Source organism: Aotus nancymaae, unplaced genomic scaffold, assembly GCF_030222135.1.
Source record: "Aotus nancymaae isolate 86718 unplaced genomic scaffold, 86718_ANA_hifiasm-v0.15.2.pri h1tg000011l, whole genome shotgun sequence".
NCBI lineage: Eukaryota > Metazoa > Chordata > Mammalia > Primates > Aotidae > Aotus > Aotus nancymaae.
In genome coordinates this window covers 85,193,499-85,218,746 of record NW_026988422.1, presented here as the reverse complement: position 1 = coordinate 85,218,746, position 25,248 = coordinate 85,193,499, and the positions used below count along the sequence as shown (strand labels likewise).

Genomic DNA, 25,248 nt, shown 5'->3' with positions numbered 1-25,248 from the left:
ACGAGGGGCTGGCCGAGGATGTACGGGGAAGCTACCATAGGGCAGGCTCTTGGCAGGCCCTTTTCAAAATTTATGGCAGGTGCAGGCTGAGATTGGAATGCGGAAATCGGAAAGGGGAGCCTGCGTGTAGAGGGCAAATGCTGAGCAATGTGCTCAGTATGATGATGTAGTTTTTAGGCACGGAGAGAGAAGGGCATGTCCATTCGGCTCCCAAGGAGGCACCGGCCTTACACTGGAGAATAGTGAAAACACACAGTGCTGCAACCCATCCCAGAGAGTCCACAGGTCTAGGGTGGGACCAAAGAAGCTGCATTTCTTTTTTTTTTTGACTTGGAATCTTGCTCTGTTGCCCAGGCTGGAGTGCAATGGCACAATCTCAGCTCACCACTACCTCCCACTCCTGGGTTCAAGCGACCTTCCTGCCTCAGCCTCCTGAGTAGCTGGAATTACAGGTACATGCCACCATGCCTGATTGATTTTGTATTTTTAGTAGAGATGGGGTTTCTCCATGTTGGTCAGGCTGGTCTCAAACTCCTGACCTCAGGTGATCCGCCTGCCTCGGCCTCCCAAAGTGTTGGGATTACAGACGTGAGCCCAATCTTTTTTTTTTTTTGAGATGGAGTCTCGCTCTTATTGACCAGGCTGGAGTACAATGGCTCGATCTCAGCTCACTGCAACCTCTGCCTTCCGAGTTCAAGTGACTCTCCTGCCTTAGTCTCCCAAGTAGCTGGGATTACAAGCTAGCGCCACCAAACCCAGCTAATTTCTGTCTTTTCAGTAGAGACGGGGTTTCACCACGTTGGCCAAGCTGGTCTCAAACTCCTGACCTCAGGTGATCCGCCTGCTTTGGCCTCCCAAAGTGCTGGGATTACAGACGTGAGCCACTGTGCCTGGCCCAGACTCCATCTTTTTTTTAAAAAAAAAATTAGCTAGGTGTGGTGGCGCACACTTGTAGTGTAGTCTCAGCTACTTGTGAGGCTGAGGCAGGGGGAGGGAGAGGATCACCTGAGCCCAGGCATTTGAGGCTGCAGTGAGTAACGACCGTGCCACTGCACTACAGTCTGGGCAACAGAGCAAGATCTCATCTCAAACAACAACAACAATCAAAAAGAAACCAAAAAACCATCATGTCTTAATGTAAATGACACACATTTATGAATGATAACTATATTTTCCAAAACAAATTGAGCAAAGTGGCATTGTTTTACATTTCTGTAAATCTCTTTAATGTCTGGCTTAACAGAAAAATGCTGATTATCATATCTGCTTTTGTGTTCAGAATGTTTTGGTTGAAATATAGGATAAAAATCTGGTCTTACGCAGATATGTCATTGGCAAAGGAGGAGTATCTAATAGCGTTTTTAGATACATCAAAACTCAATCAGTAGTAGCTGATTAGGGGTGAGCTCCTGCATGGGTGCTGCAACCTTATCAATGAGGGGCTGTACTCACATTCAAATCCAGTGCTGGGTCTTGCACTCTGCATGGCTCTCTTGCCCATGAATGACTTTGTAACATTTACCGGTCATTTGGAAAATACTTGTTCACTGAGTTAAATGGCTCTTCCAAGTGGTGACTCACTTCATTGTATCTATTAAAAAGCCCACTCATTCCCAGCACCGCTGAGCTCAGCAGGAGTGTCTGCAGCATTGGGAAGCTGAAGCTCATCCTGGTGCATACAAATTTTCTGAAATCCAAAATTTCTGGCTGGGTGCGACAGTCCATGCCTATAATCCCAGCACTTTGGGATGCCAAGGTGGGTGGATTGCTTGAGTACAGGAGCTCGAGACAAGCCTGGCCAATAAAGTGGAGACCCTGTCTCACAAAAATAAAAAAAAAATTAGCTGGGTATGGTGGTGCATGCCTGTGTTCCTAGCTACTCAGGAGGTTGAGGTGTGAGGATCACTCAAGCCCAGGGGTTCGAGGCTGCAGTGAGCTATACTTGTGCCACTGCACTCCAGCTGGGCGACAGAGCAGGACCCCATCTCTAAAAACGAAACGAAACCAAACTTCCCTAGGAAGCTCACATTTTATCACCGACAACAAACTCTGTCAGTTAATTTCCTTAAAGTGACTTTTTCATTTTGCTTATTTTTTCAGAAGATGCCTGCCAAATATTCAAAGTCGGAATAACCAGTTTGTCAGTCAGTTTTCAGGTAAAAATGGTGTTCCATGAAAACAGCAGCAAGTTCAGCCAACAGCTCAATTGCACACGCGCTTTCCCTCCTGACGACTGCATCAGCACGTGGCAGAAGTGCTTTATGAAAACTTCATATTTCATCATACAGAGTCCTAAGACCATGTGGGCACAAGGGTCATGAAATAATAAAATTAAACTATTCTATTGCTTCATTGAGACCACTAAGTGCAACTGGCAGTTTTTGTTTCTACTGAGGTATGTGGTTGTCAGCTTGGTGCCACCATTGTGCTTCTTGCTAAGGTGCCAGATGTACCCACTACTGTTTCTGCACCATCAGCACAGATTTCAACACAGTGAAAAAAGTCAAAGTTGGCCAGGTGTGGTGGCTCATGCCTGTAATCACGGCACTTTGGGAGGCTGAGGCAGATGGATCACGGGGTCAAGAGATTGAGATCATCCTGGCCAACATGGTAAAACCCCGTCTCTACTAAAAATACAAAAATTAGCCAAGTGTGGTGGCACGCGCCTGTAATCCCACCTACTCAGGAGGCCGAGGCAGGAGAATAGCTTGAACCCAGGAGGTGGAGGCTGCAGTGAGCCAAGACCATGCCACTGCACTGCAGCCTGGATGACAGAGTGAGACTCCGTCTCAGAAAAAAAAAAAAAAGTCAAAGTCTTAGCATTATGATGGAAAAAGTTTTAACATCACAGAGCCCCTGACAGCCTCTAAAGGAGACCAGGTATCTGTAATCCTGATTTGGATGAGAACCCTGATTTAGAAGATAAGAGACTCTACATTTCCTAATTTGGGGTCTACTGTAGGCTCTAAGAGGCTTGAACCCTACAAAATCATGTAAAAACTGCTAGATATGTCAATTTTCAGATTTTGAAGGGGTGCAACCCCTAACCTTAACCCTTTAGTTACTGTAACAAAGCAGCTTTATGTTTACTAGGTTGAGCTTTATAAAAGCTAGAGTTAGTCAGTTTTGCTACTGGTATTTTGACTATCAGAAAAAGGTCCATGCCCGAGAAACAGATAAACTAGATAATTTAACTGAAAAATCAGGTGGCTGGTTATATTTAAATATGGCTGAAATTAACGATGGAGTGGGTATAACTCAGGCCTGGGAAACCGCACGCCCAGAGCTGGCTTCCTGGGAATTGCTCCTTACCACCTGCATCTCTCTGAACCCAATAAGCTTTTTTATCTGGAGAAGAAAAGGGTCAGGCTGGATGATCTGCCTGTTTCCATTAATTTCTAGGTCTAAAGTCGATGATGTATAAAAATACACAACACACAAGGAGATGCTCAACATAACTGGTTGTGGGGAAATGTGAATCAAAACCACAATGAGATACATTTCACACCTACTAGAATGGCTGTAATGAAACAGATACTAACGAGTGTTGGGGATACTGGAGCCCCCATACACTGCTGAATGGAAAATGGTGCAGCGACTCTGAAAACAGTCTGGTAGTTCTTCAAAATGCTGACGTTACCATATGACCCAGCGACTCCACTCCTAGGTATATGCCCAAGAGATATGAAAACACATGTTCATACAAATGCTTGTATATCAATGTTCACAGTAGTCATTCATAACAGCCCCCAAATGGAAATAATCCAGTGTCCATCAACAGATAACATGGATAAATAAAATGCAGTACAACTTTATCACGGAATATTACGGGGCCATAAAAAGAAATGAGGCACTGACACAGGGATGAACCTTGAAAACATGCTACGTGAAGGAAGGCCAACACCAAAGGGTACATAGTCTGTAATGCCATTTATATGAAATGCCCACAATAGCCAAATGCAGACAGACAAAAAGTCGATCAGTGGTTGCTCAGGGCTGGGGGCGGGTGAGGGAGGAGGGAACAATGACGGACTAGATTTCTTTTTGAGGGAATGAAACTTCTAAAATCAGATGTGATGATGGTTGTACAATCCTGTATTCATGTTAAAAATCACTGACTCATATACTTTAAATGGGTGAATTCTAAGATCTATGAATAATATCTCAATAGATCTGTTAAAAACAATCATCTAGTAGTCCAGTCTAATAAGCAGGATACTTAAAAGTAGCAGCATTAGGAGTACGACAACTACAGAGCTTTGGATTCTTCACAAAAAGTGGAAATTAATGTCTCCAAAAATATTGTGACCAAAATATACACGCCCCACCACCACCAAGAAACAAACGGAACAGGCATGGCTAAAGCCTGCTTAAGCGCTGAGCACACAGGGGCTCCAAGCTGCACAGCTTCTCACCAGACGCGAACTGCAAAGAGGCCCAGGCCTTTTCTACCTGCCACACCCAGGCCCAGGCACTGCTTGGGACAGAGGCCTTGTACTGGCTGCTTAAATTCCTGACCCTCTTCTTTTAGAGGGCCACAAAGCACGGCCAGGCACCACCCCGCCATGTGTTCTTCCTTCTTTCACTCTACTTTTTATCAATGCCCTCTAACTACAGAACAAAACAACAACAAAACCAAAAATCCAATCTGTAACTGCCCCCTATTCTACTGCCAGATCCAGACGAACAAGGGGTAGACAAAGGCTATGTTCTCTTCTGAACTTAAATCAGAGCAGAAAGGAAAGAAAATGAACTGTACCCTGCTCTTAGGGTGACCAGACAAGCATTTCGTGTGCATCTATCTTCACGGGACAGTCTAATTCATCACCAAGTTTTCACTCTGTGCCTTCTTCCCACCCACATGGGCATAAGGCAGAAATCACATTCCCAGTCTTGCAAGTCTATCAATTTAATCTGGATTACTTTCTTTCATGGCATTACCGTAATCTAAAATGATATATTACTGGTTGGCTTATTTTATGGTTGTCTCCCATATGAACATGAAAGCTTTAAGAGGGCAGAAATCTTGCTCACCATTTTATTTCCTCACCCAGAAATGTGCCTGGCCCATGGTGGATGCTCAATTAGTGTCTGCTGACTGCTTAGGGAGCCCGGTGCGAGGTCTGGGTGGCAAACAAGTTAAGGTGGCAGGAGGAGAATCAAGTTAGGAGACAATGATCACAGGAAGAGGAGAAGCAATGATTACGTAATCCATAAAAACAATCTCAAGGGCTTTTCAGTAACCTAAGTGGTGCCAGTAACCCATATTGCTACTGTGAAATGCAAATGAGAGTCAAGGTTGGGCATCTGACCTGAACCAGGCCAACAGGAGTCTTGTCATTCTTTGTAGACTCTTCCCTCTTAGGCTAAAGAGTGGGAATCAGATATTTTCTTAAACACAGGAAAATCTTCCATACATGTAAACTTAATATAGAATTTATATACGTATAAATCTAATATATAATAAAATGAATACATAATAAGGAAGCATTAAGCAATAGGGGGAAATGAAATATTCAATACATGATGTAGGGAAAAATGATTTTTCAATAATTTTAGAAGAAAATAAATTAAAAAAAAATAAGTTCTATCTCTAACCCACATCATTTAAAAAAACAACTGGAGGCCGGGTGCGGTGGCTCAAGCCTGTAATCCCAGCACTTTGGGAGGCCGAGGTGGGTGGATCACAAGGTCAAGAGATCGAGACCATCCTGGTCAACATGGTGAAACCCCGTCTCTACTAATACAAAAAAATTAGCTGGGCATGGTGGCGCGTGCCTGTAATCCCAGCTACTCAGGAGGCTGAGGCAGGAGAATTGCCTGAACCCAGGAGGCGGAGGTTGCGGTGAGCCGAGATCGCGCCATTGCACTCCAGCCTGGGTAACAAGCGAAACTCCGTCTCAAAAAAAAAAAAAAAACAACTGGAATGCTCCTAACACAAAGAAATTATAAATGCTTGAGGTGATGAAAACCCCAATTACCCTGATTTGATCATTATACATTCTATGCTTCTATCTAAATATCACATATACCTCATAAATACAACGATTACATATCCATACTTAAAAATTACTTTTTAAAAAAAGCAAAAAAAGAATTATAAAATGTAATGTGCAAAACAAAATTATGAAACTAACAGGAGAAAATATTACAGATTTTTATGATTCTGGGGCCAGAGTGGCCTTCCAAAGTAATTGAGGGTTGAAATTAATGAAAGAAAAAGAGATATTCCCCAAGTATCATTAGTCTGAACTGGTAAGGTTTTAGGGTATATATTCTCTGCTCAGTTTATGCTTATAGCTATTCTTCAGGCACAAGCCTGGGACAGGAACCCACACGGCCGACTACACGGTGGCCAGGCTGGTGAATTCTGAACTTCAAGAGTTAACAACAGTAAGTTAAAAAAAAAAAACAAGTTGATCTCAACCTCTGACACAGTAGACTGAACTACAACAAAGAACATTACTTTCATGTTTTTCCAAAGCAAATATGCTAAGGAGGAAATAAAAGTATTTTAGGTCAAGAAGTCTAGTCAATTCTGAAATACATAGCTTTGGGGGAAAAAAAAATCAGTAACTTAACAAAGAGTTCAATGAAAATTGGATTTAACATTTTACACTAAGCCACACTGGCTCCCTGATAAGTGTGTGTGGGGAGTACTAGTTTTGGTAATGCCATTGAATGAAGTGTTTCCAGGTGGTGCTGACTGAAGTCACAATGGGATACATACAGTAAGAACAGCTGCATATGACCTGGGAATGTGCTGTAAAGTATGACACTGCAGAGGACTGAGATTTGGGGGCTGAATAAAACCAACAGTGAACTAACTACAGGATGTTAGACTATCTCAGCCAATCAGGACATACCGTCATTGACAGACAAATGACAGAGGAATGTCTTCTCAGCCAATCAGCACGGGCTGTCCTGATCACAGCACTGACAGGTGGAGGCCTTCTCAGCCAATTATCATGGACTATTCCGACACCAGCTTGGTTCTGTCAATATTTCAACTCCATCCCATGGTTAGAATTTTCCTGCGCGTGGCAGGACAAAATGTTTACTTCTGAACTATATAAGGGCACTACTATATTAATGTTAAAAAAAAAAACAAATTTAAAGAGGATAAAATAATAAATACAAATTCTAACATTTCTGCCCCATAGGGTAGTTGTGAGGATTAAATGAGTTAATAAATGCAAAGCACTTAGACTGATCCCTAGAAGGCAACTGACTTCTCTTGCTATTATTATCATTATAATCCAGGCTACATTACAAAGACAATTTTCATTCTTTAAGTACAATGACAAATTTTGGAACAGGAGGATGCTTCTCCTGGGCAGCACTGTGTTAGGCTCAGATGTCTTGGCCTGTCCTGTTTATAAATCAGGACTGGGACATCCTGGTTAAACTGTAATCACTTACCATATGGACTACTTCTGGGTAAATAGGCTCTGTGATCACATTCCGATTATGGGTGATATATTCTACCATTTCACTTAAAGCAGCTCGTTTTACTTCCTTCCACTTTAGGTCACTTAGTGGATCAGAAACAAAGTCAAAGAGGACGCAACACTGACGTAACTTCTGGATAAAAAGCTTCTCTTGATCAGCAGGAGGAACATCTGAAAAGCAGAAAGCAAAGTATATTGATCGCAAAAGTGCTTAGTGTGAAACATGTTTAAGCTTCTATTTTTATTTTGAATAGAGATTCAAGAAAAAAGGAGATGGGATGGGGTAAACAAAAGTTAAATATTCCTTAAAGAAAATAAAAAGAAGAAACCCAGCTAGTCACTGGTCATATTATATATTTGGTATATGCTGACATTTCCATGCTTTTTAACTCTTTCAAACCATGTCAAGAGCACTGTTCGAAATGAATTCCATCTACATGTGTTCACTCAACTAATACTACCTGAGCAGCAATCATCACAGGCCCGTGTTGGGCAATGGGACAGGAGGCAACCAGTAAGGACCATGTCTGGGCAAAGGGCATGGACACATTCACACCACGTGATATCTGCAGAAGGTGGGTTCAGGCAAGGTAAAAAAGACCGGAGGGGGAAGTGTGCCTCCTTACGTCTGTCTATAGGCTCTCAACTTACAACAGGGGAAGGGTAGGTGGTTGTCCACGCTGGCTAGATGACAAACAGAGCGACTGGCATCGGCACAAAGATGGTCAAAGCCGACTGTTACTTACACACATTCAAAGAGTTACCACCTTACAGCCGCACCAAGCACACTGCATTCCCCTCATGCTGGTCCACACGTGATGACTGACGTCAATGACAATGGCAATTTAGAAGCAGCAATAACGGTCACTATTACTTAGTCAGTGCTTACCTGGGCCAGATATCACCCTAAAACTTTACATATATTGACACTTTCTTTTCATTTAATCTTTATAATAACACAACAGAGATAAAGAAAGAGGTTTAGAATATCACTGCAGGGTTGGCAAGCGGATGAAGCTAAATTCAAAGAAAGCTCTGAATGACTGTCCAGTATTCTGGGAAGTCTGGAAAACTTCTATCTGCCAGTGTGAACTTGACAGTTTCCTTGGGCTGAAGAGATCAGTGGTGATATTAATGAATGGGATTTACTGATATATATACTGATATGTGTCAAAGATTTGCAAAACGTTTTAGGAGATTTGCATAACTTGATTAACAAGCATTTTCCAAACGATTAATAAACAGTGTTAACACCATTCTAGGGCAGAAGAGCCATTCAAAGTGCAAAGTACCATTTGATTTAATGGAATAAAATTTACAGACAGCTCTCACTGATACGGTTTCAGATTCCACATTACAGATTCCTTTAAGAAACTACTCATGCTAAGTTTTGGTGTTATATCAAAGCAAATGTCCACAACTATCTGAAAAGGCTACTAAAATACTCCTCGCTTCCCAACGTGCTTTCCCCACACCTCAACCAAAGCAACACATGGCAACAGACTGAATGCAGAAGCGGACAGGAGAACCCTTGAGTTAATGTCTCCTATTAAGCCAGACATTACAGCGATTTGCAAAAATAAAAACAATGCCATTCTTCGCAGTAAATTAGTTTTTGTTTTGGACAACAGGGCTATTTTTTCTTTCTTTCTTTTTAAGACTGAATCTCATTCTGTTGCCCAGGCTGGAAAGCAGTGGCATGATCACGGTTCACTGTAACCTCTGCCTTCTGGATACAAATGATTCCTGTGCCTCAGCCTCCTGAGTAATTGGGACTACAGGTGTGCACCACCACACCCAGTTAATTTCTGTAATATTAGTAGAGACGGGGTTTCACTACGTTGGCCAGGCTAGTCTCAAACTCCTGGCCTCAAGTGATCCACTTGCCTCGGCCTTCCAAGGTGCTGGGATTACAGGTGTCAGCCACTGTGCCTGGCCAACGTGGCTAACTCATTTCTGTTAAAATGTAATAGGTTCATTATTATTTTAATAAATTAATATATACATGTTTAAACATTTCTCTGGTTTAATTTCAAATACGTCAATAGCGATAGCTAAATTCATGTAAACTGCTCTTTGGGGTCCTGCATAGTTTTCAAGGAGTGTTGGGGCCCCAAAACCCACTGTCCACACCAGCCTCACTGCAGGGAGTGTCCTGGGGCGGCGGGGCTTTCCTGCTTTCCTGCAGCTCCCGTGCTGCTTCTCACCGAGCATTTCCAAACTCCTCTTGCCCTTCCCTGCCTCTACCGTCGACTTCCTGTTGAGGTTTCTTCCACAAGGCCTTTCCTTACTGTCTAGTTAGGTGAGATGTGTGACTCTGAGCAAGTCATTTGGCACCTGTTCGTGCTTTAAACAGTTACCTATCTGCTTAGTACCTCTTACTCCCCAGCTACATGCTTTCTGAGGGCAGGTGCCATGACTATGACTTCTAGTTCTCTATATGCCAAATGGCCAACACTGAGCCTTGCAAATAACAGGCACGCAGACTCTGCTACCCGAACAGACCCATTCTATAGGAAGCTATGGGTTCCGTGTTTCCTATGCTGCATTCAGAGATAAGAAGCAAACATACAAGTCCATGAGAGGGGACGTACTGCCCGAAAGATACCTGAAACACCATGAGAACAAACATTTGATTCCTAAACACTCTGAGAACTCAGTGGCTGTGCAACTCTTTGAAACGAGCAACTGTCATTACAATGTTCAGGACTCTTCACATTAAGATAGCCAGTCTTTTTCAATGAAAAAGGGTTTATTTTTGGAATTATCTCTTTGCTTGCCTTTGATTCTCATCAATTCTAGGCCTTTGTACCCTGATTTGCCAGGATTACCTTAAATGAGCTCATGTGTGCTGTCACAGCCTGTGTATTTGGAGCTGTCTGGCATGCTCACATTCTTGGCACTACAGAGAACTGAGAGCCCACCGTTCTCCCCAAGAGCCACGCGGACATCCCATGTTCAGGGCCTGTGCACAGCTTGGCTCCTAAGGACTGGTCAGTTAAATCCTTTAAAAGAAATGTCCTCACCAACTCCTCCTAACAGCAGTATCAAGCCAGTGCCGTTCCACCCACCTGGAGGCAACGACAGAGACATGAGAGCTAACATAGCTTGCCAAAGTCCTAGGTGCTACGAAGTGGCAGATACACACACGAGAGCCAAATGTACCCTTTTCAGGGAATTGAAACTCAAAAGGATGTTGGGATCATTCAGAGTGGAGTTAAATAAGTCTTAAAAGCCTCAAAATGCCCTAAAAGCATCACTGGCTTTATAAACACTGTACAGTTACTGATACTCAGAATAAAGACTAAGTTAACATCCAAACACAAAAGCAAATGTATTACAATTAAAAGAGCAGAGTAACACTGTTTTTCATAAAATTTCTACCCAAAATGTTCTACAAGGCAAGTGAATCTCAGTTCTCCTAGGCTTCCAGACAGGGTGTTTCTGTACTGTTTTTGTCTGTAGACTAGAGGCAGATAGGTTTGTGATTATAATCTCATGAGCTCTTTTTTTTCATTAAAAAAAGTCTCATTTGACTTTTTTTTCTTTCTTTTTTTTACAATTTTACTGTTATTTAAAAAACCTATAACAACTAATTGGGTAACTGCATCCTTGGGCCCTATCAAATATTTCCATAGTTTTTTTTGAATGGAAGTTAATTTAACTTCTTCTTTATCAACATATTTAAAAAATCTTATTTTCTGGGGTGTTAACAGGACTGTGCCACTGAAAAATAAAAATGGGTGGAAGTGGTGGAAGAATATGCTTTGTATCTTTATGCATTCTGATTTTTAATAGTAAAGTGTCATTACAAATGCCTTATATTTGTATAATTTTAGCTTTCCCATTATTTTAATATGCTATTGTGAATTTGAGATAATTTCCAATTATTTCAAGATAAATCCTCACTCATACCCAGAAGCAATATACATGGACATACTCACGAAAAACCTGCAGGGGAGAGAGGAGAAGACCCAGGGCATCCAAAATGACAGGAAGAAGGTGGAGATAAGAATGTGCTATTGTGGCTGGTGCGGTGGCTCACAAATCCCAGCACTTTGGGAGGCTGAGACAGGCGGATCAGCTGAGGTCAGGCGTTTGAGATCAGCCTAGCAAACATGGTGAAACTCCATCTCTACTAAAAATATAAAAAAATTAGCTGGGTGTGGTGGCGGGTGCCTGTAATCCCAGCTACCTGGGAGCCTGAGGCAGGAGAATCACTTGAACCCAGGAAGCAGAGGTTGTAGTGAGCCAAGATCGGAAGCAGAGGTTGTAGTGAGCCAAGATCACAACACTGCATTCCCGCCTGGGTGACAGAGTGAGACTCTATCTCAAAAAAAAGAAAAGAAAAAAAAAGTGCTATTCTTTAAAAAAACTTATTTACTAAAGGGAAGCCTGTTATTAATCAGTGCTAAACAGAGATGCTTAACAAAGGTTACCTTTAAAGCAGGATGGGCGCACCCCTGTCTAGCTCTATGCATGCCCCTGGTCCCAACAGTCAGGGAGGGACAGGAATTGAATGCATTTCACCAGTCACTGATCTCTAGAGTGCAGGGTGAGCCTGGGGTTACTCAAGATTGGGATGTAGGAAGAAAACAGCAGAGTGTCTATTTATAATTTCTTCTTCTACAAAAAACAAGAAATTATGACATACTAATACTCAACATACAAATTCACATGCAGTGGAGGTGTGTGCTGGAGGTTGCTTTTGCTGCCAGGCAAGTGTGGACAGAAGAGTTTGGAGACCACCACTGGGCAGTGAAGGCTTTTGTAAGTGAGCCCTAAATGGCGGATACCACAGCCAACCTCACAGATGTTGCAACATGTACCTGCAGAATAGAGGGAGAGCTGTGACACACATGCTTAGCCACCAAATCACAGAATATGAAGTGAAAAGGCTGAATTACTCTATTGTCGCTATGCACCAAGAGGCATCATGTGAACTGTTTGTAGACAGGAAACTGATAGGAAAAAAAAAAGAAGCCAAGCCCACATTTAGATGACAAGTCTTGGTGGTCAAAGAAATGCTCCAAGACACAACACAGGACCAACTTTCAGCATGGCAGCTGCAGAAAGTCAGTAGGACCAGGACTTTTCGCTGCGTAGATGACGGGGCCTTCCAAATAAACGTTACCCTGACGGAGCAAAAAGACACAGCGGCAAAAACCAGCAGTCTAGACGGTGACCACTCAAAAGATACCCCAGAAGGTGCAGGCTTGCAAGGCTGGGAAGTACTTCCTGGTCACTCATGTAATATTCATGAAGTAGCCAAGTTTCAAACACAGAGACCACAGCGTGATCAGGTCAAGCACCACCCTCAGCTTCCATGCACGTTTTTATTGCCCAGGCTGGAGTACAGTGGTATAATCCTGGCTCACTGCAACCTCGACCTTCCAGGCTCAAGCTATCCTCCTGCTCCAGCCCCTTGAGTCATTGGGACTACAGGCATGCCCCACCAAACCCAGCTAATTTTTAAATTGTTTATACAGACACAATCTCACTATATTGGTCAAGGCTGATCTTGAACTCCTGGGCTCAAGCGATCCTCCTGCCTCAGCCTCTCAAAGTGTTGGGATGACAGGCATGAGCCAGCACGCCAGCCCCATGGGCATTCTTCCATGCACGGTGCTCCCAGGGTCCTGGCAAATGGTGAGCCCACAGACAGATCTCACACAAAACACAAAAGTGCTCAAGCTCTCTGAAAGGCAGGAGCCAACCTTTAGCTACGGTGCCATCTTGTCTTTCAAATACATTTATTCTTAGTACAAAATGAGTAGGAACAAAGTTGAACAAGTTGGGGCAGATCTGGAATTTGTCATTAACATGTACTAAATTCCACTCCCCTGTGCCAGATGAGAAAACTTAGCAGATGATGAGTTTCCCGCACCAAGAAAACAAAAGCTCTGCAGTACTCTTTTGATTTTAAAGATAATGTTAACATGCCATTTTTTGGAAATGACCATTTCTCCATGACGTCTAGTGTCTCCTCTGTCCTAGAGCAGTGTCTGTGCAGGCAGGGCTCTCTCTCTTCTTGGCCACTGCCTCATCCTGCACCACCTGGGGCCTGAGTTTCTAGAGCCCTAGAAGACTGAATGTCTGGTTGATTCCTTTGCCTGGTCCTGCTTCATGTTTCCACTGCTCATGGCCCTTTAGATTTCCCATGCAGATCTGGGAGGACTTAACTATCTGGCAGGACTGAATCTTCCAATCCACGAACATGGATTATTTCGCCAAGGACTCAAGTTTTCTTTAAATGTCTCCTAATAAAGTCTTCTAATTTTCTTCTAAAAATGTGCTAAACATTAATTTTTAGATTTATTCTTAGGTATTTGCTATGCTTTGATGTAATTGTCAATGGTACCTTTAAAAATATTTAATTTTCTAACTGCTGTTGCAATACAGAAAAAATGATTTTTGAGCATCCCTTTTATATCTAGCTACCTTGCTCAACTCTTAAGTGTCCTGATGCCATATCTGTAAATCCTTCTGGTTTTCCTTTCATCTGCAAGTCCCCACACTGTTCTTCTCTTTCTTACCTACTGTGCTGACCAGGACCTCCGAGCAATGCTGAAAGGAGCAGTGAGAACGGCCCCTGCACCATCCCCGTCTCAGAGGGGAGCTTTTACCAGCTAACCACTGATTTGATGCTTGCTCTAGCAGCCTGTGGATGACAGTTACCCGAGTAAGAAACTGACCTATGGATTCAATGCTATCCCAATCCATATCCCAACACACACTTCTGTGGAACTGAATACGTGGACTCTAAAACGTATGTGGAAATGCAAGGGGTTAAGACTAACCAAGACACCCCGGAAAAGAACAAAGCTGGAAGACTTGCTGTTCCAGAAATCAAGATTGCCTGTAAAGCTTCATTACTGAAAACAGCCAGGCTCTGTGCTGTCACACCGGCTTGTGCATGAATCAACACCTGACTTGTGACAGCAGCAGCCTGCAGAAGTGTGAGGAAAGGTTGGCCTTTCAACATGTTGTGTTGGACAACTAGGTGTACACGGACAAAAAAGAAAAAAAGAAAAACAAGAAAAGAACAAAGAAAGAAAGCAATTGGATCAAATTATATACATATATATTAAAAAAAACAAACCCCTGGTGGGTTATAGACTTAAATCTGAGAGGCAAAATTCTGATGCTTTTAAAAAACAATACAGAAGAATGTCTTAGGTAGGGAAAGAAGTAGAGAAGGACTTCCTTAGACACAAAGCCAGTAATCGTTAAAAGAGTGGTTGATCTATATTGAAATTAAACATTTTTCTTTTTTTTCTTTTCCCTGAGACAGTCTTGCTCTGTGGCTCAGGCTGGAGTGCAGTGGCGCGATCTTAGCTCACGGTAACCTCCGCCTCCCGCGTTCAAGTGATTCTCCAGCCTCAGCCTCCTGAGTAGGTGGGACTACAGGTGTGTGCCACCACGTCTGGCTGATTTTTGTATTTTTAGTAAAGATGGGGTTTCACCATGTTGGCTAGGCTGGTCTTGATCTCCTGACCTTGTGATCCACCCACCTCAGTGCCCCAAAGTCCTGGGATTACAGGCATGAACCACTGCACCTGGCCTGAATTTAAACATCTTTATTCATTGAGACACACAGAAGAATGAAAAGGCAAGTCACAGAATAGAACTATTTGAATACATATAACCAACAGACTCATATTCAGAATATATAAACATATCCAATAAATCAGTAAGAAAACTTTAGAGCACAAATAAAAAAATAGGCAAAAGTCTTAACCAGGTTCTTCACAAAATATATCCAAATAGCTAATCACATATGAAAGGATCATCACTCTCATTAATAACCAGAGAAATGCCAATTAAAACCACTACGGCCAACACCAAATAGTGCCTCAAGGAGCCGCTTCGAGGCTGGAGCACGAACACCACCCATGGCTGGGGTAGTGTGCTATCCCTGGTGCTGAGGACCCGTGGGCCTGACAGCTGGACAGCACTCCTGGCACACCACCTCAGAACACTCACAAACATGTGCATCACAAAGAGGTAAAGGAATGTCCGCAGCACACCGTCCTAACAGCTCAAACTAGAAACCACATGCCCATTAGTGGTGGATGAGGTCAATACAATGCAGTCCATATAACATTCCAAAGCCACAGCGATGAAGGAAATACAGCTATACTCAATATGGATAAGGCTTACGAAATACTGTGGCATGAAAGGGGCAAATAAGGAGGATTTATTCAGTATAATTTCATTTATAGGAAGTACAGAAATAGGCATCCCTAAAACTATAAAAGACTTGCAGGGGGCTTTTAGGGTGTCCAGCCTGAATGGTGGTTATGTATTTGCTTCATAATTATTCACTACACATTTGTTTCATATGCTTCTATATGTGAGTTATATTTCAAATAAAAAAGACTAAGCATACATGCATATGGCTAAAAAATGAAAATGGAAAGAACCTAGTGAGACGTGAGTCTCCTTCCACACACCACCCTCTGGCCTCCCTCTCTTCTCCCAACTCCCACTCTTACAAATGGGTGACCTGGGCTACTCCAGGTGTGCACTCGGGTGCATGAACGTCAGCCGTTTCCTGTATGGTTTTAGATGCGTCAGCACCGATGACCTCTAAACTCACCTGGATCTACCTAAGACTGAAGACACACTCGCACACATGAAATCTCAACACAGTTTCTTTTCTTTTTTTTTTTTGAGACGAATTCTTACTCTGTTGCCCAGGCTGAAGTGCAGTGGCGCGATCTTGGCTCACTGCAACCTCCGCCTCCCGGGTTCAGGCGATTCTCCTGCCTCAGCCTCCTGACTAGCTGGGACTACAGGTGCACCACCATGCCCAGCTAATTTTTGTATTTTTAGTAGAGGTGGGGTTTTCACCATGTTGGCCAGGGTGGACTCGAAATCCTGACCTTGTGATCTGCCCGCCTCAGCCTCCCAAAATGCTGAAATTACAGGTGTGAGCCACCGTGCCCAGCCCCCCAACAATGTTTCTAACGTTCCTCTACACAGTGTCTCATGTTGAAGAATTTAAGCTTTGAATTTTTTAATTGAAAAACTTTTCCAGTTAAGACAGAGATCTAGGTGATCTCTAATTTTTTTCTATATATATAAAGATTCTCTCATTCTCTCTTAAAAGATCAGTAATTATGCTTGCAAATGGATAAAATCAAGACTGTGGTATGATGTGCTTATCAGATCTAAAGCGTCTGTGGGGAGCAACTGGGATGTAAGAACTAAGTCTCAGGGCAGCCCCAACCTCAAGGACCAGCCTGCATCCCCGGGAAGTCTTTCACAAACGCATCCCGTACATAACATGCCAGGCACTGTGCGAGGCATTGATGATACAGAGATACTTTAAAACACAACAGCCGACCTAAAAGAAAACTACTAAAACATGGGGGGTGATGAATCTGCTGGGAGACAAGGGCATGAGGCTCAGGGAGAACAGGAACCACATCTGCGGAGAGGCTGCAGTTGCTGGGAAGGCACTCAAGGCTGCACTAAATAGGGAGACTGTCTAGAGGCACTCACTTGTCTATCACAGGGGCCTGAAAGGGACAGGACAGATGAATCAGGCTGCATTCTCCTGGAAAATCAATTTTCCTCAAAAGATAGTACCTTAAAAATGAGGACAAATGATTCTATCTTACATAACCTACATTAATCATACTGGATGCTTAATTACAAATTTTCCCAGAGGAGGAACTTTGTTTTGTCCACCATTTTTATCCTTAGCATCTAAAACTAGCAAGCACCTAGTAGGGCCACAGGTGTTTGCTGAATGAAGAGATCAATCTGGGGAAAACAAATTCAGGTAATTTAACTGAGAGGCACCGTAATTTGAAATATATTTATATCAAAATAACACCACCTGTATCAGGGTAGAATGCAACATCTACATAAACTTTTAAGATACAACTCAGGTCTTCAGAGAAACTGCTCTTAGCAGGCATTGCTCCTTTGTGGAATCTCTGCAGTCAGAGGCACTTTGATAGAAAAATGTAAAAGGTACTGTGGGAAGAGAGATTTGAATCAGAGGATTTTTAAGCACATGAGTGATCCAACTTGACCTCTGTTCAGGAGAGACACAGGTGAACTGAAACCAAGAAGCCAGAGGCGGACGCTCTCCTTCAGAAGAGAAGGGCCGAGCTACAGCCCGGGAGCCTGGCCCTCAGCTCTCTCCCAGGCGATCCCCACATGCAAGCTCTGCCTTCCCGGGTGCAGGCCCGCTAGCCCACATTTTTGGTAACAAGGATCTCTTATGCTATAAATCCAAACTTCTACAACTTGAAAGCACAATAAATAAACGTAATAATGAAATACTCCCTTCTATATATCTACAAAACGTCAAGACTAACTTCTACCCTGACCCTTAGCACCTACCTAACTTCAAAACTGGGTCAGTCTTCTCACACTGTTTGTAACTTGTTTGATGACTTCTGAAATTTACAATAAATCTTCCTTAATTTCAAAGTGCAAGTATCTTATTTTATCCATTCTTATACATACATTTTCCATATTAATCTCTAAAATCAAGTTGCATCTTTCACTTTTTCCTTTTTGGTAATTCTTCAAAAATGGTTTGGACTACAATTAACTGTGCCTTAGATGTGATGAGATATGGTATCTTAGCTTCCATACACCTATGTGCCTCTGCTCAGGTTTCTAAATGGATATTATTTCATTCAAATGTAGCCAGCGTCCCTGCCTCACTCCAGGTCTGTCTGTACCACCAATGTAAAGGAACTGAGGAAGGTGGTTGCAGGAAGCAGACAGGATTTTGGAAGAGGCCATGCCCACCCTAAGTGCTCCCCTGTTCCAGCATGTGGCTGCCTGCAGCTAAGTCTGTTTGGCAAGGCTCCATGAGAAACTGGGAGAGGCAGCGCACAGCCCTTCCTGCCACCGGGGGTGCTGAAGCCATCCTTCCACTCTGTGTGGGTGGATTTTGGGCAAAATGAACAGCACCTCTCGGTACACTTCACTTGGGTATAAATTTGGTAACGTGGGGCCGGCCTGCAGTTTCTATACTGACACTCCTGTTTATATGTTTGGAGAGATACAACCCGTGGCTCACAATCCACCATGAATGTTCCAATGCTGTGGTTTATTCAGCTTTCTTGTACGCATTTACCAAGGTCACTTTTTCTTTCCTGTAGAGGAAGATCTGCTAACCCCAGGAGCAAGCTGGGGTTCCCTCACAAACCTGAGCTGTTCCTACCTTAAACCCTTGGGGTTTTTCTGATTGTTAGCCTGCTTTTATTTGCATATGAAGAAAGCGGTATTATTCACTTTCCTCACAACTTTCCATGAAATTCACAGTATAATTTAATAAGGCAGATATTTTTCATTTTAAAAACAGTGGTTGAAGCCAAATTCTAGTTCATTCATGCTTTTTGTCCATGAAGACTGGCAGCCTCTACCAGGGAACTGGTGGGGAATTAGTGGGGAAGGGTTGGGTGGAATGGAGTGGAGGGGCGCCTGAATGGAGGGATCAGGCTGAAACAGGCAAAGGCCAGGAGAGGCTGCTTTCCTCAGAAACGCTCTTCAGTGAATTTTTCAGTAAAGGAAGAGCAAACTGACTTCTGGTCTAGACTCTGCTAAATCAGAACATGGTAAAGTCATGAAATTATTATAAGCCTCAGGTTCCTCAGCTATAAAATCTCCTGTGGACACACATGGACATTCACAACGAACCTTCACTCTGGCTGCAGGTGATAAGAGGAATTCAATGGTGTTAGCTGAATTGGAAGATTCGGGTTTTTAACAGGGAAAGGTTAAGACAGGCTCAACAAACTCCTAGAGATGAAGATATAAATCCAGCACAGCATTATTCCTGATACAGGCCATATTCCCCACTTAGAACTCTGGTTCTAGAAAGCCTTGGGGAGAACAGACACTCAGTGCACTGATTACTAAATGCTCAACACCCTTTGTGGAGCCCACACCGCCTCATCTTCCACTTCCACTAGCACTTCTGGTGAAAGCCAAATACTAATAATACGACTGCACCTGGTGACCAGAAGCTCCCGCAATGCGGTAGCTCATTCACCCAAAGAACAAAGGCAGGCACCATCTCAGGAAAAGTAACAGTTCTTAACATTTGATGAAAAGAGGTAATAAGATCTTTTCAATTCTATCTTGAAATTGATTCCAGAACCTTCAATGTTTACCAGCAGACAAAGCAGTGTGGAAGTGTGAAAAAGATACACTGAAAATACACATACATTTTTTTCAGTCTCTATTTTATGTTCTCTACTTCTTTCTCCATGTCTCAGACAGAGGAGGCTAAAGTGCTTCTTTCTAGACCTGAACTCTTGCTGAAGCTTGGGTTCTTCCTTTGCATGATGTCCAGTCCGGGGCTTGCAGCAGGGAGGGTCAGTGAGGGACACAACCAAACGAGCACGTGGCCTGTGTGCCAGGACCTGCCGGGCCCTGGGCTGCTCTCGGAGCTCCAGCCTCACAGAGGCAGCCTGGGGATCAGGGCCACGGAACAACACAGGTACCATGACACGTACCAGAAACCATGAAATCAGGACTGTGTGCACGTGTGTCCAACCTCTGGGGAGGTGAGGCGGAACAAGTGCCTGACTGCTCTGGCCCCGCCCGCAAGCTGCCAGCCTCTGAACTTGTCACATACCCACCGCTCCACTCGCTAAGATTCCAATTAGTTACCTGGTAGTAACCCACTTTGGGTTCCAGTCTCTGCCTCACCTGGCCATCAACTCATCACTGTTAAGATGCACTGGAGATACCAGCCAGCAACGACTTCCCACACTCTTCCTGTCTCCAAGAGGTCAGCAGGGTTTGTCATGGAGGAGAGTGGCTCCAGCCCTACCTGGAGACTTGGACAAGCATCCCTGGGGGCTTTCTGTCTTGCCCAGTCCATGACACTGAACTTGGCCTCATGGTTATCATCGGGGCTGCTGTTTGGAGAGGAATGCAGAGAAAAGGGACACACGGCACTTTCCATCCTTATAACCCCTAGCCTCTGCTGCATCCCCAGCCTTAGCTCAGTGTTATAAAATGACAGGCACTCAACAACTGCATCACGTCAACTACTGATGCCGCCGCCACTGTCGCCACCCCCACCACCATCACTACCACCATTGCCATCACTACCACCATCACCACCACTGCTGCCACCCCCACCACCACTACCACCATTGCCATCACTACCACCATCACCACCACTGCTGCCACCACCACCACCACTACCACCATTGCCATCGCTACCACCATCACCACCACTGCTGCCACCACCACCACCACTACCACCATTGCCATCGCTACCACCATCACCACCACTGCTGCCACCACCACCACCACTACCACCATTGCCATCACTACCACCATCACCACCACTGCTGCCACCACCACCACCACTACCACCATTGCCATCACTACCACCATCACCACCACTGCTGCCACCACCACCACCACTACCACCATTGCCATCACTACCACCATCACCACCACTGCTGCCACCACCACCACCACTACCACCATTGCCATCACTACCACCATCACTACCACTGCTGCCACCCCCACCACCACCACTACCACCATTGCCATCACTACCACCATCATCACCACTGCTGCCACCACCACCACTACCACCATTGCCATCACTACCACCATCATTACCACTGCTGCCACCCCCACCACCATCACTACCACCATTGCCATCACTACCACCATCACCACCACTGCTGCCACCACCACCATCACTACCACCATTGCCATCACTACCACCATCACCACCACTGCTGCCACCACCACCATCACTACCACCATTGCCATCACTACCACCATCACCACCACTGCTGCCACCACCACCATCACTACCACCACCACCACCAGCACCATTGCCATCACTGCCACCATCACTACCACCACCGCCACCACCATTGCCATCACTGCCACCATCACCGCCACCATCCCCACCACCGCTACCACCACCATCGCCACTACCACCACCGCAGGTGCCCACAATTCCAATCTCCACACTGGTGCAGCCTACTTCCTGCTGAGAGTACTGACTGGAGCTGTGGGGGTACCCCCTGTGAGACAGACTTTCCTCTTAGGGTGCCCCTCAGGTTGGGTAGCAGGTGCCACCCATGGATGGATACGCGGTGTGGAGGGGCAAGAAAAAATTCCAAAGCACAAAGCAATTGAAAAACTTCTACATTTCTTCAGCTTGTTATGTTGCTGTCTCAAGTGATAATAAAGAGAAGGATTTTAATGAGTTTCTTGGATACAATAAACACACTGAGAAGCCTGGTGTGACTGTGTTCTGTGCGGCTGTTCTCTGGAGCAGTTTACCTCCATCTGTCTTCTCTCCCACCCACGTGTGTGCCATCACCCCATGGGAGATTTGATGGACATGGACGTGAGCCCCCTGAGGTCCCAGAACAAGCTTTTTGGTTGTGAACTAAAGGCTGACAGAGATGATCACTTTAAGGTGGATAATGATGAAAATGAGCACCAGTTGTCTTTGGTCGTAGGGGCTGGTGCAAAGGATCAATTGTGCATTGTTGAAGCAGGGGCAATGAACGATGAAGATAGTCCAGTTAAAGTACCACTGATGACTTTGAAAATGTCTGTACAGCCAAGGGCTTCCCTTGGGCTCTGAAACACCACCACCTGTGGCCTTGTGGTGAGGTGTGGTTCAGGGCCCGTGCCTATCAATGGACGGCACTTAGTAGCTGGGGAGGAAGATGCAATGCAGTCAGAGAGACAGGAGGATATGACACTCTTCAGTGTGTCTGGAAAGCGATCTCCCCCTGGAGGAGGCAGCAAGGTTTCACAGAAAAAAGGGAAGTTTACTGCTGCCGAAGATGATGATGATGAAGATGAGGAGGAAACAGGACAAATTTCCAGTGAAGAAATCTACATGAGATACTCTAGCCAATCATGCACAAAAATCAAACCAGAATGGAAGACTCCAAGTCACCAATGTCAAGAAAAGGTCAAGAATCCTTCAAAAAATAGGAAAAAACTCCTAAAACACCAGGAGAATCTAGTTCTGTAGAAGACATTAAAGCAAAAATGCAACCAAGTATAGCAACACGTGGTTCTCTTTCCAAAGTGGAAGCCAAGTTAATCCATTAGTGAATGGCTTCTGGATGACTGACTAGGGGGCTATTCAAAATCTCTGGCAGGGCAGGAAGTCTCTAAGAAAATAAACAGTTAAAAATTCTCCATCTTATTTCATTTCTCTAACAGTTGATATCTGGCAGTCCTTTTTATAATGCAGAATGAGAACTGTCCCTACTATGTTTGATAAATGCTGTCCAGGTTCCACTGTCAAGAATATGTTGTCCAAAATGCCAATTTATTTTAGTCAGGGTCTTGCTCTGTCACCCAGGTGGGAGTGCAGTGGTCACAGTGGTGATCACAGCTCACTGTAGCCTCAACTTCCTGGGCTCAAGCGATCTTCCCTTCTCGCAATTGGCTAGAACCACAGGCACATGCCACCACTCCTGGCTACTTTTAATATTTTTTGTAGAAGACAGAGTCTTGCTATGTTGCCCAGGTTGGTCTTGAACTCCTGGGCTCAATCTATCTTTCCACCCTTGCCTACCAAAGTGCTGGGATTACAGGTGTGAGCCACTGCGCCCAGCCCAAAATGCCTGTTTACTTATTAAAGATGCAACTCCACTCTGCTTGGTTTTAAATACGTATGGAATGTTAGGATAGGACAGAGTAGTAGTGGTCAGACATGGAGATGGTGGGGAGATAAGAAATACATGCAGAATAAAACTCAGTATTTTAATAAAGTTAAAAAAAAAGGCACATCACTCCCATCCATGCCCTCCCGAGCTGAGGCCAGTCTACCTGTGCCAGGTGTGAGCAGGCACCACAGCACGCTGCTCTCAGGCCACTGACCCCACCTGGGGAGGGCTGGACACAGACCCATGACCTGGAGGATGATTCTGGGATAGAAGATAAGCAGGCACCCCTTGGATGGCCATCATCGGTGACACACAGCTCCCCAGTACAATACCCTCATGCCTGTCACCAGGACACCTGGGTGGGGACACTGATGAGTGCCCGCAGAGCACCCCGACTGGGGCCGAACCCCAGTTTACCGCTCACTCCCCTTTCCTCGGGATGCTCCAGTGGCCGATCACCAGGAAAGCAAAGCAACAAGCAACGCAGCCACTGAGGCCCACGGGCGCTCCTGCCCTCTCCTCCCGTTTCAAGGGGAACTCGAGGGGGCAGGCTGCACCTGGAAACCTTGGCTTTTGACCATTTTCTCAAAGGCCCATCATATCACACTCCCTAAGAACACGACTGTAATACAGTTGGCAGGTTATTCAAGAGGTTTACCAGCTAAAAGGTTCATTTTTCCATTGTCAAAGACTATGTCACCTAAAGATTTGATATTTTTATTATTCATTGGAATGAGGAACATTCTAGTGTTTGGGTAAGTGTTCAGACGGTGGACCCTTTTCTACCCACATGTCTGCACTGCCACTGGATTTCTGTTTTCTTGACACAGCAGGGTTTGGTGGGGGGAACTGGTAGGCACAGTGAGGGCTCCCCGGGGCCTCCGAGAGCTGTCCCTGCGCCTGGGAAGAAGAGCTGGACTCTCCACAGGAGCCGGAAGAGGAGGCACTAGAAATCAGGTGCCAAGATGCTCCACCGGGAGCTGAGAGCTCAGCGGTCTCTGAAGGAGGCGGTGCTCCCCACCTTCCAGACGAAGCCTGGGTGACCTGTGAGGGACTGAATGACTCCAGCCTCCTGGCTGTCCACCTGGCCCTGGAGCCCTGCTCCCTAACCTGGCCCCACTGCCCCAGTTGGCCTCCAAGAGTCCCCTTTGACAGGTGTTTCCCTCTCCTGCCTCCCAGAAGCATGGGCGATCCTCCGCCTTACTCTCTACGGCTCTTTGTGTCTGCGACTGGTAGGTTCGTTTCAAAAAGACCACCACAGTAACCGTGGGCAACCCCCTTCCCTCGCCCCACCTCCTCCGGTGAGGACCAACCACTCAGCAGGGAGCCAGGCACCCGGAGATACCTGAGTCAAAGTGTCTGGACTCGGAATGAGCTGGCCCCATGTCTTTCAATGAGGAAGCTCAAACCATGTGAGCTGCAGGTCTGTTTGGTGATCTGAGAGGTGGAGGCATTTGGGGAAGCCGCCGCAGGCAGTCCTCTACATTCTCCTTTTCTTACACAGTACTTCCTAAGACTTGTTCTTTATGGTCCCAGTTTTATAAACTAAAAACTTAACACTCATGGCGTGGCACTCTGAGGCCACTATTAGGCACAGCTGCCCCCTTCATTTCTAACTTTGAATCCTTTACTTAGCAACTATCTGTAAAGCCTCGAAGACAGGAAGCAGCAGTAAAACAAAGGCGTTAGGAACCTGGACAGGAAGCCGAAACCTGTGGGCTGGAATCCCAGATCCACCTCTTACTACCTTACTGACCCTGGGCAGAAAACGATCTCTTTGGGCCTCAGTTTTCTCAACTGGAAAATGGGAATAACTGTTTCTGCTGGGGTTGATGTGAATTAAGTGGTGGACAGTGCCTTAGAAAAATCCCTGAAATATAATATGTCCTCAATAAATGTTACTTGTTTTTGTTTTTTGTTAATCATGCGTCAAGTGACTTACCAGCATCTATAACTCAATCCTGTTACTCTCCGGATGGTAACGGAAGCAACCAACGGAAGTGACATTTTCATCCTCTCCAGGCATTTCCAAGCAGGCCTCTAATGTACTGCACTCAGCAGCTAAATTTGTACCAAATGAAAGGCAGAATCTCCATTTGACAACGTCTGGTTCCGCATAACACAATTATGCATATGCCCTGAGA

The 25,248-nt window shown here is 44.8% G+C and overlaps 1 protein-coding gene across 7 annotated transcripts in view; it reads right to left on the bottom strand.

Moving 5' to 3' along the window:
* PPP2R5C (protein phosphatase 2 regulatory subunit B'gamma) overlaps positions 1-25,248 on the bottom strand; it is a 167,090-nt gene that overhangs the window by 64,018 nt on the left and 77,824 nt on the right. For all 7 annotated transcript variants that reach the window (XM_064375220.1, XM_021675224.2, XM_021675223.2 and 4 more), the window contains one exon: positions 7,423-7,622. In XM_064375220.1, the coding sequence (XP_064231290.1) occupies positions 7,423-7,622 (200 nt within the window). The remainder of the gene's footprint in view (positions 1-7,422; positions 7,623-25,248) is intronic.